The sequence below is a fragment of the Apus apus genome, chromosome Z, assembly GCF_020740795.1.
Source record: "Apus apus isolate bApuApu2 chromosome Z, bApuApu2.pri.cur, whole genome shotgun sequence".
NCBI lineage: Eukaryota > Metazoa > Chordata > Aves > Apodiformes > Apodidae > Apus > Apus apus.
Window position 1 is genome coordinate 34,862,949 of NC_067312.1, and position 17,978 is coordinate 34,880,926.

General features: G+C 38.2%; 1 protein-coding gene across 1 annotated transcript in view; it reads right to left on the bottom strand.

The window, feature by feature from the left end:
* The window catches only part of BNC2 (basonuclin 2), a 337,647-nt gene that overhangs the window by 89,108 nt on the left and 230,561 nt on the right, over positions 1-17,978 (bottom strand). Inside the window, exon 4 of the mRNA XM_051642619.1 lies at positions 7,813-8,048. Coding sequence (XP_051498579.1) covers positions 7,813-8,048 — 236 coding nt within the window. The remainder of the gene's footprint in view (positions 1-7,812; positions 8,049-17,978) is intronic.

Consider the following 17,978-nt stretch of genomic DNA (forward strand, 5'->3'; position numbering starts at 1 on the left):
AGAGATAGGTTAGTCACTCCTAGCTTAGTACAGCTAAGATGAATGCAAAAGAGCAAGGGGCACAGCAGAGAATCTCTGTGAGGTGAGCGAAGTCATGCTAAACTGACTCACTTGGGAGAAGAGAAACTCTTCCAGATGATCACAGCCACAAATATTACATGCAGTGATGCTGTGGGAGTAATGGAAAACTCCGAAGATCAACACACCATCTAACACATCCTTTTCATCTCTTTGTGCTAGAGAGGCAAAATCAGAGAAGGAAAAGAAATGAAACTGAGGTGAGGCTGAACAAAGAAAGATAAGCAAGACGAAAAGAGAGGGAGGGAATGAGAGGCAATGACAACAGAAAAAGTAAGTTGGAGTGGAAAGAGAGGGAGGAGGGAACAGACAGGCACAGAGAACAATAAATAAGCAGGGCATAGAATAGAGACCCAGATTTAAATCCCATCCGTACTGAGAGAGTAGAAGTCCAGAGAAATGTTACCCAGCTTTGAGTCTTGGTAACTCTGAGAGCCACTGCTGAAAAATAATTTTGGAACAAAGGGGTACATTTGAGTGTTAATGATAATTAAAATGGAGAAAAGAAAACATGTAGAAAGAAATGTACCTAGCACAGCTGAAAAAAAGTAAATAAAGCTGTAAAAGAGCAACTCTCTCTTCATTATGAAGTAATTAAATGTGGGTGGCAGTTATGGGAAATACAAGCTTGCATGCAGAAGACTTTGGCTGTACTTTGGCTTTGTTGCAATCTTTACCAGATAAACTTCTAAACCTTTATCTACATCAGTTTTACTATACATAAAAAGTGCATAATACTCATAGAAACATGGAAAGACTGAGCTGAGTAAGTGACTGCTTCCTAAAAGGCATGGAAATCCTGAAGTGACCAGAACAAAACAAGTGCAAAATAATCATCATGAAATTGAAATACAGGCCAATTAAGAATGAGAAGCAGTATCAATTATAAATGCATAAACTTCATATACAAAAGGTATTGGTATTGGTGCATTATTAATGCCGCATAACTGTCATCAAACTTTTGCTGGGTTGCAAGGCTAAACGTTTTTTTTTTTTTTTTTTTTCCTCCCATCCATATAATAATTTAATTGATTATTTCTCCTAATTTTGTTTTTCACCAATAATATAGCAGACCACCACTTTAAAGGTGTTATTGCTATGCAAGAAAAAAACAGTAAATCAACTGATGGCACTTGGGAAAAAAAAAACAGAACAGAAACTTCATGTGATATAGATATGAGACTACACTGAACTGAAAGTGTGGTATCATCATAAAATGACCTGACACCAGATGTCTACTTTGAAAAACCTGATAGCCTCAGAGCTGCTGTTTGTTTGTTTTCCTTCTAATGTTCTTTATGTTTAAGCAATGGAGGCTGCTGGCAAGCTGTTTAATTAAATAGCCCTTGCACTTGGACTCTGTAGCAAAAGTTCAAACATCTTAAAAGGAGGCAAACAAGTACAGATGAGAAAAGTAAGATTCTGTAGTCTCTAAAAGAGGTCAGGTAGCAACAGAACCCATACTTTTCTAAAATCCTCCACAGACAAGCCAATAGTGGGCAAAATTTAATTTTAAGAACAGTAAAGCATCTGGGCATATGGTTAGTATTTCTCCTGCTTAGAAGGGATGAGGTACTAAGGGATTACTTAGAGAAAGAACAGAAAATAAATTAACAATGGTATTATTAAAGCTGCTCAAATGTCCTTCATTAGCCTGATCTGGACGTAAGAATGGTGTGCACAAACAATATAGGACACCAAATTAAAATAACCCTGTTCCACCAAGAGGAATTATGTTTAAAAAAATCTGAAAAAGTGTCAGTCAAATACACCACCTATATGAGCAAGTAATTTGACTATGCATATAATGGATATATACTTTTTTTAAATCTCAGAACATAATTAATTATCCTACACTAGGTATTTAACCATTTGAATGAGCTTCTTTTTTAGTTAGTGGGATGTTGTCTTTTGAAAAAAATGTCTAAATTCCCCTCTCTTAATGTTTACCTTCTGACAGTTTACTCTTAGTTGACTTCAGTGTCTGAAACAGTTTTCTTGCTTAACAGTTGTTTTAGCCCTACAGAACTAACACAGCAATGGGAGAATAAACCAAAGTCCATCCTGGTCATCATCTGAAGAGTTAAACAAATTCATGAGGCAGGGATTCTGGTGGTGATCTCTGAGGAAAGAATACAGAAGCCCAAGCCAGTGGCAGAGAATGCAATTAATTCCAGTGGCTTTTTTTTCTTAACTTTAAAATCAGCAGTCTTGACAATTAAACCACAGAGGCAGGAAAACCATCATACTCCTGTTTCTGCTCTTCCCAAATAATTTTAATAATTTTTAAATTTCCTCAGTTTTCAGCATTGAAGATGCCATGAAAAAGAACTTAATTTAGGATTGATGATTCCCCATGCGTTCTCCAGTACACTGACTTTTGTGAGTCACCTTTTGATCCAATAAAATATCCATACTTTTACAGCCAGCTTTTGTTTTTATTATTTGTTTGTTTGTTTGTTTGTTAATTTTTCATAGCTGAGAGTGACACCAAAGAATTTGGCAGCCAAGACATTGTCTATGAGCTGCCGACTGTATTCGACCTTTTTTGAGGGAATGATGGTAAGAATGGGAATGCTAGTTCTACCCTCTTTCCCTAATTCTGCCACTGTTCTGTTCTGTGCCTCTGCTTCCCTCTATGTACTTGAAAGCATACTTATTTTCCACTTTTACATTAAGGGAATACAAGTATTTGGTCAAAAAACTGTTGAAAAAGCATTAAGCTGTTATTCAAAACACTGAATTATTATTTGTAAACAGTTAGTCTGTGGCCTCTAAGTTGTGGTCATATGTCCTGTCACCCTCAGCTGGACCAGTGGAAAAGCTGAATGCCCCAGCTGTTCACTGCTAGTGGCATAATTGCTCCCTAGCCCTTTCTTCTCAGAATAATCAGAGTTAACTTACACATGTTCAGCAGGAAGATTTTTCTAACCTGGCTTTTTTAGAGAGAAGCTGGCTAGGCAGAAATTACATATGTAGTTACACTGGAAAATAGGTGGGGTAAAGTATTCTCCAGTGGTGGAGCAGAGAACAGCTGGCAGGTACCTGTTCACTCAGCTCAACTGGAACCAAACCAAGGCTGAAGACTTACTCACAGCTGAGCTGCTCTTTACAGCAAAAGTAACTTCACCCAAATTAAGAGCCACCAATCACATCTCTTTGAGTAGCAGATGCAGAATTTGACCCCAAAACAGCTACTGTTGTTGACAGAATAATTTCCTGTCGTGTAAAGATAGTTGTTGTGTTGGCCATTTCCATAGAGAAAACCTACAAGCTCACAAACAGCTCCACACCAAATACTGTAACTTAGCTCCTTGAGATAGGTACCAAATATACAAGTCCAGAAGCTGAAGTCCTCTGGATGACCACAGAGCAGACACAGCCTAGAGAGTTTCCCTATGTGATAAGGCTTTTTTGAGAATCACTTTGAATGATGAGAGAACAACTTCTCCTTTAAAACACTAATCCTGTGAGCAACTTGATGAGACTGCTAACCAAACCAGCACTTACTGACATTTCAGAGACAGGTTTCTATTCACCAGAAACCAGGTTGACTGCACAGAGGTCAAAGAAAGCTTGCCAGGTCTTTATGCCTTTGAGCCATTACTGGCAATGTTGTGACTATGCCCAAATGTGAAAGGCAATGTATAATATTACCTCTACTGGCTTCAGGGTTCGTTTGCTTCCTGTGCTCCATTAATGCATCTACTGAATGAAGCAATAAATACTGAATTTTTCTCTGCCCACTGCTTTTTAATTTGCTAGTTAGAAACATTATTAGTCAAAATGAGGGTATTATGAATACTCCCACCCACCTTGCAACACTAACACACAACTACAGAGAGGGACTGGTTTTCTCTTATCTCTCAAGTGAAGCAAATGGTGAGATTTTTCTCAAAAGGTTTTAATAAAAAGTATTTTCTTTTTTCAAGGGAGTAAGGGTTTCATGATGGATTTTGAACAGAAAAGGAAATCTCTGGCAATACTAAAATAATCCTATTTGAGTGAATGCATCTATGCTAAGATTTCTTCTTCCTGCTGCCTCCAAAAAACCTAAATTTAGAGAAAATGTTAACTTATTTTAACACTTCTATTATGATTCAGGGGAGATCAGCACAGATTGATATGTCAGACCTTCCCAAGTCATGAAACTCCAATTTTATACTATCTTTACAAATCTTTTGCACTGCAGTTAATTGGTGAACACTGGAACTTGAAGCAAGATTAAGTATTCTGGAATCTGCCACAACCATTCTGCCACTTCTCTCAGTCCTTGCAGAAGAGACTTAGGGCAGAGAGTCTGCATGTTCCAAAGAAGTATTGGATTTCTAATAAAGCATTCCCAAAACTACTAACCAAACAGTGATATCCATAATTTTGTTGAGTTACAAGTTTAAAATATTATTTTTATTATATTAGGGACAAATAAGCTACTTTATTGGTTTATGCTTCTCTAACTACAGAATTATAGCAAATCTAAGCCTCTTCGTAGAGATATGTCTTTGTGTATTGTACAATGAATATGTGTGAATGTGTGGTAAACTTACTAGCATTGACTAGACTAGGTTATAACCTAGACAGGTGTACACAGGCAAGTTAAAAAGAACTAAACTTGTAAACTGAGAGTCAGATGTTCCTGAATTAACTGTGTAACAGACTACCAACAATACCATAACTGTGATATTCTGGATGATTCCTTTTGTTACCTGATACTTTTGGTTCTCCCACAGGAGGCTAATGCAATTTTACTGGGAAGCTTTTTTCGTGGAAATGGAGAGTCTTAAAGCCTTTAAGAATGCTGTGAAGAGTTCCAATTCTATGACAAGCTTCTTGGAACAACACCTTTTGCACAAAGGAGACATTACCTGTTGGTCTCATCTGTATACACTTCTACTGTGCTGATGTCACTACATATATCCTTCCCAGTTTCACTGCATGCCCCTTTCTCCTTTATATGAGATAGCTGCAAGAGCTATAAGAGAGTTACTTTTTAAAGAAGACTAAAATACTTGATTAATTTTCCTAAGACTTCTATTCATATATGATTTTACTAAGCAGTATGCCTTTTAAGTCACATAGTGAGCTTCCTAGCTTTAATGGAAAAAAATGCATTTTTTTTCCCAGGGAGGTTGTGGAGTCTTCATCTTTGCAGCTATTCAAAAGCCATCTGGATGTGGTCCTGGACAACCAGCACTAGGTGGTCCAGCTTGAGCAGGGAGGTCAGACAAGACAATTTCACTTTCAACATTGACCAGTCTCTTGATTCGTTGAAATTAGAGAGCTAAACTAACAGGCAGGCCTGACTACACATACCTAGTTTAGGACTTCATTCATCCACTATGCACAATCCACAGCTGAGTACTAACCAAGTTACTATGTGGAAAGACTGTAACAGCTGTCCTTAACCTTCCTTGAACATTCACAGAGCCACGGACACAGAGACACAGAATTGTCACGGTTGGAAAGGACCTCTAGGATCACCAAGTCAACCCTCAAAAAACCAAACCAAGCCAAGCCAAACTAAACAAGAAAATAAACGAAGCAACCAAACAAAAAACCCAAACAAACCCCAACCTTGGCCACTAAACATGTCCTGAAGTTCCAAATCTACACCGCTTTTTAATACCTCCAGGAATGGTAACTCTACCACCTCCCTGGCCACGCTGTTCCAGTGCCTGACCACTCTTTCAGTATAGAAATTAATTCTAATATCCAATTTTAAACTCCCCTGCTGCAACTTTAGGTAATTTCCTCTGGTCCTGTTGTTATTTACTTGGGAGATGAGGCCAACACCCACCTCCCTACAACATCCTTTCAGATAGTTTTAGGGGGTGATGAGGTCACCACTCAGCTTCCTTTTCTTTTTATTCTTCTCCTTTAACTTACATAATATTCATTACACTGTTGTTGCATGTAGTAATGGTAAAATTCATGCCCTGAGGGCAACAAGGTGATGGAGTTTTAGCCAGAGAAACCCAACTCTGACCTAATGGTGTATAATAGACCTTTACATCACTCAGATGCATAGACTACAATCACACTCTATAAACCTCTATATAATTATATTACAAGCCATTCTTGCATATATTAAGATAATCCAAAGAGATAAGTAAAACAAAATCATTATGATCCTAATTGTGTGACCTTTAAAAAAGGACAACTACTGATTTCAGTCAGCCTTTTTGTTTACAAGGGACACTGAATTATATTCTATGCTTGTAATATATTACGCTTTACTATATTAACTGCACTTAAAAAAAGCAATTTTCTAAGGTTGTATTTTAGAAAGGAAGCATTTTTCAATGCGTATTCCTTAACAAATCATATTTCTTCATCCCTCTTGATCATTCAGAATACAGTAATCTAAAATATGGTGCAATATGCATATAGTGACATTACAGTATATCTCTCATCTATGGATATATATCCATGCATTTATACTACACAAACATCTACGGATCTATCCTGTATAATAATATCTTGGATATATACTTATATATAAGTTTTAGACTGGTAATGGAAAAAAAAATTATTATATTACATTTGAACATTTAACTTTTACAAATGAGAGAATTCTACTAAACAGATCCATTCTGCATATATTCTAATAACTGGGTCTCATTAATAAAATATCAGCCTTTTAATTGCTTTTTCTCTAGGACTATTCTACAATTCAGAACACCTTTCTGCAAAAATCTGTGTATAGAGCATTTATGAAAACATTTTAAAACACAGAATATGAAGGTTTCCACAGAATGATGTAAGGCTAATTCACTTCCTCCACACAAAGAACAGAAAATTGAGGATGAATTTTAAAAATACAGTCATAATTCCTCACAGCAGGAATTAAGTTTCCCATATTTTGTGTATTTTGCCAAGCATTTTGTTCTTTGCCTAAGAAAGTAAAGAAATAAAATAGAAACAAGAATTTTTGAAGTTATACAGGCATATCTACTTCAATAACTGCATGACTTCGAGATGACACAGAGCTCCCACAAAGTCAGTAGCAATTAAGGAGCTCAGAAGCATGTAGTATTAGATTCTCCATCAGAAATACTCTTATAAAAGGTAATAATTCACTTTGGAACACAACAGATCATTAAATTATTCACATAAGCAAGTATACATATTAATGACCATGCTCATAAAGCAAGCCTGTCCATTTTTTTGTTTCCTTACTTCATGATTTGTTTGCTGATTTTATCTCAACAAATCTGCATGTAACCTTTTAAAAATGTCTGTATAATCAGGATTCTCCTATTTCCATTCACTGTAAGGATACTTCCTAACACAACCATGATCACAACACCCATTTCATCTACCCCTTATTAGATAGCTTTCTGCAGAGGGAAAGACAAGATGAAGGAGCTGCTGACTTGGATCTTAGTTTCTCAGGTCAAACAGTAACCTTTGAAAACTTGCCAGTTGCCCTTGATGACCAAATCAGGTTTGCAGCTAGGCAACTGCAGTATTTTCACTATTTAAGGTATTTCCTACAATAAGCGTAAGCAAGTACAAATAAATGCTATGGTATGAAGGAGCCTGCATTTTTTTGGCTTAGGAAAAATTGCATGTTTTATTTTGCCAACATCATCACTAGTCTTCAACATGCCACGCTAAATTTACTTCATGTCATTATACCTCTTTGGGTGCACGGTCACTACGTCTGTACAAAAAAAATAATTAAAAAAACAGTTAAATGGGTTTGGAAACATGTTTTGCTTTATTTCCTACCTGAAGGATGTACCCTCGAACATAGTCTCGAAGTGTCCAGCCTAAACCATGTAGAATATGCAACACCTCCTCCTGCTTCAGTACACTGAAGAGTCGGTCAAGTAGTATCTTCAGTCTCACAGGCACAGCCTGAGTACCATAGAGCATCAGGCTGCTGATGTCAAACACAACATTGGACTGCACAATCTCCACTTGGGTTGGGTGGTAGAGGTGCTGAGTACTGAGCTTGTCCAAGGCTGAAAAAAAAGATGCTAAGTATAAGAGAAGAGCTAAAGGAAAGAAAATAAAATAATCCCAAAGAATTATCTAAACACATCAAATTTGGCAGAGGCACTTGTTTTATACAGAAATATCACCTGGATGACAGAATCATAAAAGCAGAGAATGGTTTCTGTTGGAAAGGACCTTTAAGGTTTACCTAGTCCAAACCCCCAGCAGTGAGCAAGGACATCTTCAACTAGATCAAGTTTGTAAAATCATATTTAGTCTAAACCTACCCTCTTTTTGTTCAAAGCCATCATCCCTATTCCTATTGCTACAGACCCCATTAAAAAAGTCTGGCCCCTTTAAGTACTGAAAGGCCATCACAGAACCACAAAATATTAGGGGTTAGAAGGGACCTCCAAAGATGATCGAGTCCAACCCCCCTGCTGGAGCAGGACCAAAAATACCACACACAACTAGGGCAGATCACTCAGAAAGGCATTCAGACAGGTCTTGAAAGTCTCCAGAGAAGGAGACTGCACAGCCTCCCTGGGCAGCCCATTTCAGTGCTCTGTAGCCCTCACAGTAAAGAAGTTCTTCCTCATGTTAAGAGTGGAACTTCCTATGCTTGAGTTTAAGCCCATTGCACCTCATCTTATCACAGGGCACAAGTGAAATAAGTTTGTCCCTGCCTTCTTGATGCCCAGCCCTCATGTATTTATAGACAGTAATTAGATCCCCCCTCAGCCTTCTCTTATCTAAAATGAAAAGCCCCAGGTCTCTTAGCCTTTCCTCACAAGGCAGGTGTTCCAGTCCCTTAATCATCCTCATAGCCCTCCATTGGATTCTATCAAGTAGATCCCTGTCCCTCATGAACTGGGGAGCCCAGAACTGGACACAATGCTCCAAGTAAGGTCTCACCAGGGCTGAGTAGAGGGGGAGTAGAACATCCCTCGATCTGCTGGACACACTCCTCTTAATGCACCCCAAGATACCATTGGCCTTCTTGGCCACAAGGACACACTGTTGTCCCATGGATAACTTGTTGTCTACCAGGACTCCAAGGTCCTGCTCCACAGAGCTGCTCACTAGCAGATCACCTCCTAGCCTCTTATGGTGCATTTTGTTCCTTCCCAGGTGCAGGACTCTGCACTTGCTCTTGTTGAACGTCATTATATTCCTCTTTGCCCAGCTCTCCAGCCTGTCCAAATCTTGCTGAATGGCTGCACAGACTTCAGGTGAATCAGCCAATCCTCCTGCTTTGTTTCATCAGCAAACTTGCTGAGAAGACACTCTGTCCCATCATCAAGGTCATTGATAAAGATGTTGAACAGGACTGGACTCAGCACTGATCCCTGAGGGACTCCACTAGTTACAGGTCTCCAGCTGGACTCTGCACCACTGACCACCACTCTTTGGGCTCTATTGTGTTGCCAGTTCTTAATCCATCTCACTATCCATTCTTTTATCCCACATATTCTGAGCTTGCTCACAAGGATGTTATGGGAGACTGTGTCAAAAGCCTTTCCAAGGTCAAGGTAGACTGTATCCACTGGTCTCCCTGCATCTGTCTGTTCAGTCACAACATCATAGAAGGCTATCAAATTAGTCAGGCACGATTTACCCTTGGTAAATCCATGCTGACTACTCCTGATAACTGTCTTCTCTTCAAGTGTTTAGAGATGACCCCCAAAATGAGCTGCTCCATCATTTTTCCAGGAAGGAAGATGAAGCTGACTGGTCTGTAGTTCCTTGGATCTTCCTTCTCGCCCTTTTTGAAGACTGGAGTGACACTGGCTTTCCTCCAGTACTCAGGCACCTCTCCTTTTTCACCATGATCTTTCAAAAATGATAGAGAGTGGTAGAGCAATAAGATCAGCCAGCTCTCTCAACATTCTTGGGTGTATCTCATCAGGGCCCACAGACTTGTCCACATTCAATTTACATAACTGATCTCTGACCCACTCTTCATTGACTGGTGGAGAGTTTTCCCTCCTCCAGGCTTCCGCTCCTATATCCAGGGTCTGGAGCTCATAAGGGCTGGTCTTAGTAAAGGCTGAATCAAATAAAGCATTCAGCAACTCTGCCTTCTCTGCACCCTCTGTTACCAGGGCTCCCACCTCATTCAGCAGTGGGCCCACATTTTCCCTATTCTTCCTTTTACTAACTGATATATTTGAAGAAGCTCTTTTTGTTCTCCTTTACTTTCTTTGCCAGTTTAAATTCTAAGAGGGCTTTGGCCTTTCTTGTTGCCTTCCTACATACCCTAACAATGTCCCTGTAGCTCTCCCAAGTAACAAGTCCCTTCTTCCACAAACTGTACATCTTTTTCTTCCATGAGACTTTCTTCAGAAGATCCTTGCTTATCCATGCAGGTTGTTTTTGACCTCTGTCTGATTTTTTTACTCAAAGGGCAGAGGGGTAGAATCCCATCCCTCATGCTGCTGGTCACTCTGTTTTTACTCAGCTCAGGATAGTTGGCTTCCTGGTCTGTGAGGATACATTGCAAGCTTATGTCCAGCTTTTCATCCACCAGTACCCCAAAGGCCTTCTCCACATTACTGCTCTCAATCCCTTCATCCCTCAGCCTATATTAATGCTGAGGGTTGGCCTGATCAAGGTGGACTTGCCCCCACATGGGTTGGGGCAAGCCCAAGCACAATTACAGGTTGGGTGGAGAATGGTTTGAGAACAGCCTTGAGGAGAAGGACTTGGATGTGTTTTAAAGTTGTTTAGACTTGGCACTTGGGGATATGGCTTAGTGCTGGACTTGGTAGAGTGGGGTTAATGGTTGGACTCAATGATCTTGAAGGTCTTTTCCAACCTAAGTGATTCTGTGATGCTGTGACCTAGGGGTGCTGGTCGATGAAAAGCTCAACAAGAGTCACCATTGTAAACCTGCAGTCCAGAAAGCCAACTGTGTCCTGGGCTGCATCAAAAGAAGCATGAAGAGAGGTGGGTGCTGTCCCTCTACTCTGTACTCGTGAGACCCACCTGTAATACTGTGTCCAGTTCTGGAGCCCTCAACACAGGAAGGACATGGAGCTCTCGGAGCAAGTCCAGAGCAGGGCCACAAAGATGATCATAGGGCTGGAGCAACACTCCCATGAATACAGGCTGAGAGAGTTGGGGCTGTTCAGCCTGGAGAAGAGAAGGCTCCAGGGAGACCTAATAGTGGCCTTCGAGGAGCTGACAGGGGCCTACAGGAAAGCTGAGGAGGGACTTTTTACAAGGGTGTGTAGTGAGAGAACAAGGGGTAATGGTTTTAAACTGGAAAAGGGTAGATTTAGGTTAGACATTAGGAAATATTATAGGTACAAAGGTACTGCTCTGCAAAGTACAAAAAACTAGAATTGATGTATAGAGTACTGACAGACCTTCTGTATGTAGTGAGAGAAGAAGGGGTAATGGTTTTAAACTGGAAAAGGGTAGATTTAGGTTAGACATTAGGAAGAAATTCTTTAGCATAAGGGTGATGAGACACCGGAACAGGTTGCCCAGGGAGGCTGTGGATGCCCCCTCCCTGGAAGTGTTCAAGGACAGCTTGGATGGGGCTTTGAGCAATGTGGTCTAGTGGAAGGTGTCCCTGCCCATGCAGGGGTATTGGAACTAGATGATATTAAAGGTCCCTTCCAACCATAGCCATTCTATGATTCTGTGATTCTATATGACTTGGATTTGGCCTTGTTGAACCTCATGAGGTTCTCATGGGCCCACTTCTCGAGCTTGTCCAGGTCCCTCTGGCGTGTCAACCACTTGCTGTCATTTGCAAATTTGCTGATGGTGCATTCCCTCCTTCCCACTATGCTACTGATGAATTTCTTCCAGTAGAGACCCCTGATGGACACCACTCATCACTAAGTGATTCTTTTTCACAGATGATGTCTGAAACAGGCCTAGCTTCCAAAGGTCACAATTAACTTTAACTCCTACAGCAGAAGGGTGCTCAGCTGAGCTCCAGGGACTACAGTACATGTAAGTTCAAAAGAAATTACAGAAAATTTATGACTAACTGATATCCAAGACTGTAGACTGATTGGGACTATTGAAGGTTTGAGACTTAAATCTCTAGCAGAGGAAAAGAAAAGAGATACACTCTAAATCCCAGCCTTTAAAAAGTGTTAAAAATTAGTCCCTTGATCTACCATAAATTCTATCATTAATTCACTGCTACTTGAGCTGGTTAGTTTATTTTACCATTCTGTGTGAATTTCATGTTATTTGCTGTGACATGAATAATTTAGACATGAGAGCAGGGAAAAATTGCAGGATGAAGGTAGTTTTTATCCCCTTGTGAAGTTAAATATGATGGAATTGCATATGATAGCGCACATTTTTCTGAATATCAATGTTTACATTTAACTCTCCATTTTAAGGACTACATTGCAGCACCTGAACTTCTCAGTGATTTTTTTCAACAAAACTTTCTGAGCATTTATAATAATTTTTTAAGGACTACTTCTCCAGTACTTTGGTTTCTTTTTGGCTTATGTTCACTGGAGAGTTAATGTACTCTTGATAAATTGCTTTCTTACATCCAGAGTGCAAAGGGCCCTTATCATTTACTTGCTGGCTTCATTCAACACATTTACTCCAAGGGATACTTTGTCAAAGAATTCTGGTTTCCTCATACTTCATTTCTTGCAACTGATTTGTCTGATCTTTCCTATTCCAGTAGTTAAGTCAACTTTGAATACATAACTTGAAATGTTAATAAGGAATTGACAAGACTAGGGACTGTAGTCCTACATCTCTCCACAGGACATTTATACTGCAGAATGTGAAGGGTAGGATTTTTTTTCAAAAAGCTCTTCTTCCAAAGTACTTCTGCTAAACAGGCTTTACGATATGGGACTGATTTATTTACAAAGTCTAACAAATGGGATTTGATTGAAACTTAAGCAGTCCAAATACTTTCCTACATTTTTTGTCACTTTTATGTATGAGATTTTTGTAACATGGTTATTTTACTACCACCGTAACAGATGTGTCATCAAAGTACTCAGATAGAAAAGCCTAGAAAATTGATTTCTTTAATGTGCAGGCTGTGCTGCATGTACTCCTAGGTATATATGTGTACCTGGGGGGAAGAGCAAACATTTGCAAGGAGTATAATGAAGTAAAATATTAATATAATGTTTAAAATGCTACTGTTATTCACAGTAAGAATGCTGTAAGCATGTAAGAAAGCCCTATGCCTGCAGTGAGAAAAAGTGAGTTCTTCCATCCAGAGAAGAATTGGCTTGCTGAAGATTCTACTTTTGCCCAAGTCAGAATGACTGTAGGACACCTTTATTTGAAGATTATTGGGTGGGTTATAAAAGTAATAGCTATAATGAGATTATAAAACTGTGGACATTTACTCACTTTGTATAATATGACTACCTGAGGATAACAGCTTTGGAAAGGACGAGATGGAATAGAAGAGAAAAAAGAAATAAAAATGGTCCTATTAAATTAATTAGCACACTCTTTGACCAGCAGAAATAGATCTTTACAAGATACCCTCTACTGTTCTATTTATCTGCAACATTTGTTTTAAAGCAATATTATCTATAGACATGCACTCTCATAAAACACACAAGTAGGTTATTCTGATGTTGAGTTAACATTCCAAGTGACAGTGAAATTCTCTCTAATTTAGATTAGTTGCCTTCTTCTGCACATTGTGTAATAAACAAATAAACAGTGAATTTTATTCTTTTGAAGTACAACTCAGGATATGCTCTGAAATGTGCAACTTATAACACAACAAAGCACAGATGGGTGTATAAGAACATTTGTAAACTAAAGACAGACCTCATGCTACAGACAGACAGAGAGAAAGAAATAGAGAAAGAGAGAGAGAAAGAGAGAGAGAAAGAAAGAAAGAGAGAAAGAGAGAAAGAGAGAAAGGAAGAGAGAAAGAAAGGGAGAAAGAGAGAAAGAGAGAGAGGAAGAAAGGAAGGAAGGAAGGAAGGAAGGAAGGAAGGAAGGAAGGAAGGAAGGAAGGAAGGAAGGAAGGAAGGAAGGAAGGAAGGAAGGAAGGAAGGAAGGAAGGAAGGAAGGAAGGAAGGAAGGAAGGAAGGCAAGAAAGAAAGAAAGAAAGAAAGAAAGAAAGAAAGAAAGAAAGAAAGAAAGAAAGAAAGAAAGAAAGAAGAAGAAAGAAAGAAAGAAAGAAAGAAAGAAAGAAAGAAAGAAAGAAAGAAAGAAAGAAAGAAAGAAAGAAAGAAAGAAAGAAAGAAAGAAAGAAAGAAAGAAAGAAAGAAAGAAAGAAAGAAAGAAAGAAAAGAAAAGAAATTCTTACAGATCATTGACTACCGAAACACCCTGAACTTGGCAGGAGAATGAAACTTGGCATTATAATTTGTAATTTATAAAAATTATGTTGTTAATTTGAAAGAGATTTCTGAGGAAATAGTTGACAGAAGGAAGCTGCTTTCTGTAGTAATTATAACTGATTTCTCCTCTGGTATTATTAGTGAACTAATACTGGTGTTCTAGGTCGATTCAAGAGGCCATTTATGTTGTTAGACACTTACTTTTTCAAAGAAGATGTAAGAAAAGGACCTAAGTCTCACTGTTGCTTTTCCTGTAAGGACAAGAGTATTACTAACTTTAACCTTCTTGCCAAATTTCAGATTAGATAATTGTGTCCTGCTGTCTTGCCCATCTAATTTCACATGGAGAATGCATTCATCACCATCTTCTGTTCTAAACTGTTGGTTCAATTTCTAAATGCTAATGAATGATGCTGTGTTTCAGAGGTGTATACATTCAACCATGTTTGTAGCAGTGTATGATTTCGTAAGTGCTTAGGAGACTTCAAGATGAAACATGCTATATAGAAGAATGAGCTTTATCATACCTGAGAAATGACATAAACAGATTTGTCCTTATTAAAAAGATATCAGTGATTGAACATCATAAACCACACATTAAAAGTCCCTTCCTATTGCAGCATGAGGTATTATTAGTCATACTTATTACAGTTTTGGCGGGCTCATAAGTTCAACCAGAGAAGTCTTAACATGTTTGTGATTTTTTGGTCGTAACCTGCACAATCTTTTCTGAAGACATGACTAGGATGGGTTCAGCTAGGCGCTCAAACTAAGAAGGCTACCTTTCAACAGTCCAATTCAATTCTTAGCACTGCCCTGATAGTCTGATATTCTTTGCCTCAGTGTAAGTGAAAAGCTTTTCTCTAATAGAAGAGATCTAATCCATCTTAAAATCATATACTTGTTGAGTAATCCAATATTTTGTGGAATAGCCTAAAAAGGTCCTTATGTTTTACTGTAACATCCAGCCATTTTCATGGTGAATTCTAAGTTCCAAGTACTTCCTTCAGAAAAACGAGAGCAGGAGAAGCTGACAGAGAAGTAGAAGACATTACAGATTATTTATTGCCTTCAACACCCAGGGACTAATTGGATAATGGGTAAACAAATTAGGAACCTTTCAATATTGTTTTTTCTTAACTAACTCTCAAGTGTCAAGTATGCATCATAATAATTCAGATAATTTAGAACACTACAGTTGGGAGGGACCTACAGTGATCATCTAGTCGAACTGCCTGACCACTTCAATGCTGACCAACAGTTAAAACATGTTGTCCAAGTGTGTCTTAAACACTGACAGGCTTGGTGGATCCACCAACTTCAGGGAGCCTGTTTCAGGGTATGACAGCCCTCTTGGTAAAGAAATGCTTCCTCAAGTTATGCCTTGTGGGTTTATTCACTGCTTATCTTCCCGAAGAGTAAACAAACTCCCCCAAAATGTAAAGACTCTGCTCATTAAAATCAGAGTTGCAAAGAGAACTTCGAAAGTGATACACTGCCAGTCTTCACAAAAGAGTTTGCAGTATTCTTATTATGCAACATTCCAGAAAAAAATTTTGACCTCCTTGTAAATATCAGTGAGCAAACATTCCTTGTTTTTTTTAATTCCTTTTTTTTTTTTCTTTGTTTTGTTTAATTTCGTAAAATACAGAGGGGAAGTCCACCATTTTACTTGGCATTTTGGGACCCTGTGTAATTCAAAGGAAATTAAGTAAAAAAGATCCACTAAAATAGCATTCAATTTCTCAAAATACAAAAAATAAAGATAAAATCTTTCATTACATTTCTGATGTGTACAGTTCACAGGATCACCTATGCAAATTTACTTCTTGAGCTTAGATCTCTTCCTTCCCCATGTCCAGTGAACAAGGTCAACCAAACTAAAAGCCATGCTTTTGAGTGGATTCTGTTTTTGTTAAGCAAAACAAATATAAGTATGTAGTGATTAATTCTGTACTTTAGAGGTCTCATACTGATTTTTTAATAACTACAATAAAAGAATGACTTTTTGCCTGTAGTGAATATAAAAGAATTTTAAATATCTTCATTTTAATGCAATTTGAGTTGTAAATACACATACTTCTTGCTAATTTCCTGACCCTGGATAAATATTTAAGTATCCTGGACAGGGATTAAAAGATTTAATAAAATAATTTCTTTAAGCTGATTTGCCTAGTTATGTATCTCAGAAACCACAGAGAAGAGCCACTAGGTTGCAATGTAGAGGTCATTATGGATCTCCTTTCATTTCAGTTTTAAATTTGGGCTCTGCAACAGTCCCACTCTAGATTTTCTTGAGCCAGATCTTTAACTTACCAAAGAGGGATACAGTTGGAGTGAATGCATATGTACTTATGACAATACAGACTTTATAAACATCATAATCTTTCCAGATTACTAGATTTGTTTAAGGGTCAACAGGAAACAGAAAAAAAAATAATTACAATTACGTAGTCTGTGTCCAGACAGAAAGGGAAAGCGTTCCAGAAATTTTAAAAATCTAAATAACTCATCCACTTTCTGCAGCAGGAGAAACTGAAATTAGCAGACAGATTAAATATACAATACCAACATAAAAAGATTCCATAATTCTGTAGCAACAACAGCATGTCAAGTACGGTAAAATAGATACAGTATTATTAATGCCAATGTGGAGCACTGTAGTTTGGTGTTGGTTTTAGTAGGGAACATGAACACCTTCATATATTTCAGATTTGAGATTTTCTTCTTTTCTATCAACAACAGAAAAAAAAGTAACAAATCCTTTCAAGAATAAAAGGTAGTATATGAACTACCAAAATGCTGGAGGGACAGGCAAACTATTGCAGTCATAAGAGGTGGTTTAAGCTACCCTCCCTCAGGATTAATACCACCTGTAACATGGTGTAATGTGGTGCATTTTGTAGATGGGAAAACTTGCTCCTCAAAAATACCATGCTTAGAAGGCAACTAAGGACAAGAAAATTTGCCAGTGTTTACTGAATGGCTCAAATATTTTCATGGTGTAGGAAATTATCTCATTTACCCCTGGAACAAGCATGGAGAGCATGGGACATTAACACTTATATGGATGGGTGACCATCCTGAATAAGTCTGGGTATAAATTCCAGCTACAATACAACGTCCTTTGGTGTTCTCCATTTCACTTCTGCCTTCATCCCTTTAATGAGTTACTCTAGACAAAAGAGAAATGTTCACAAGATACATGAAAAGATCATGGAAGGAGAGTAAGTAAAGCACATTCTGATCCATAGGCAAAACCTTCCTTCTGCCTTTTGCTATATTTAAAAGCTAATAATGGAAAGCATTTGCCAAATGCATTTAGTCTCTGACAGAGGGACACATATGTGGTCTTCTCATTTACAGCTTGAATGTACAGATGTTCACACATAGTAAAAGGATTCTTAATAGCATTTTAAAATTAAATGTGTGCTGATAATAGGTGTTTCAAACCCAAACAACACACTAACTAAACTGATAAATGTCTTCATGCCTCACCATGCCTCATGCTCTGACAACATTTTTATAACAGAAAAAAAAATAAGACATCCAACAGTGCAGTTGCATGTACACAAAATAGATGTTATTTTTAAAAGTCTGAATGAAAACTTTCATTAATTTTTTCTGTCTATGATCTGATTC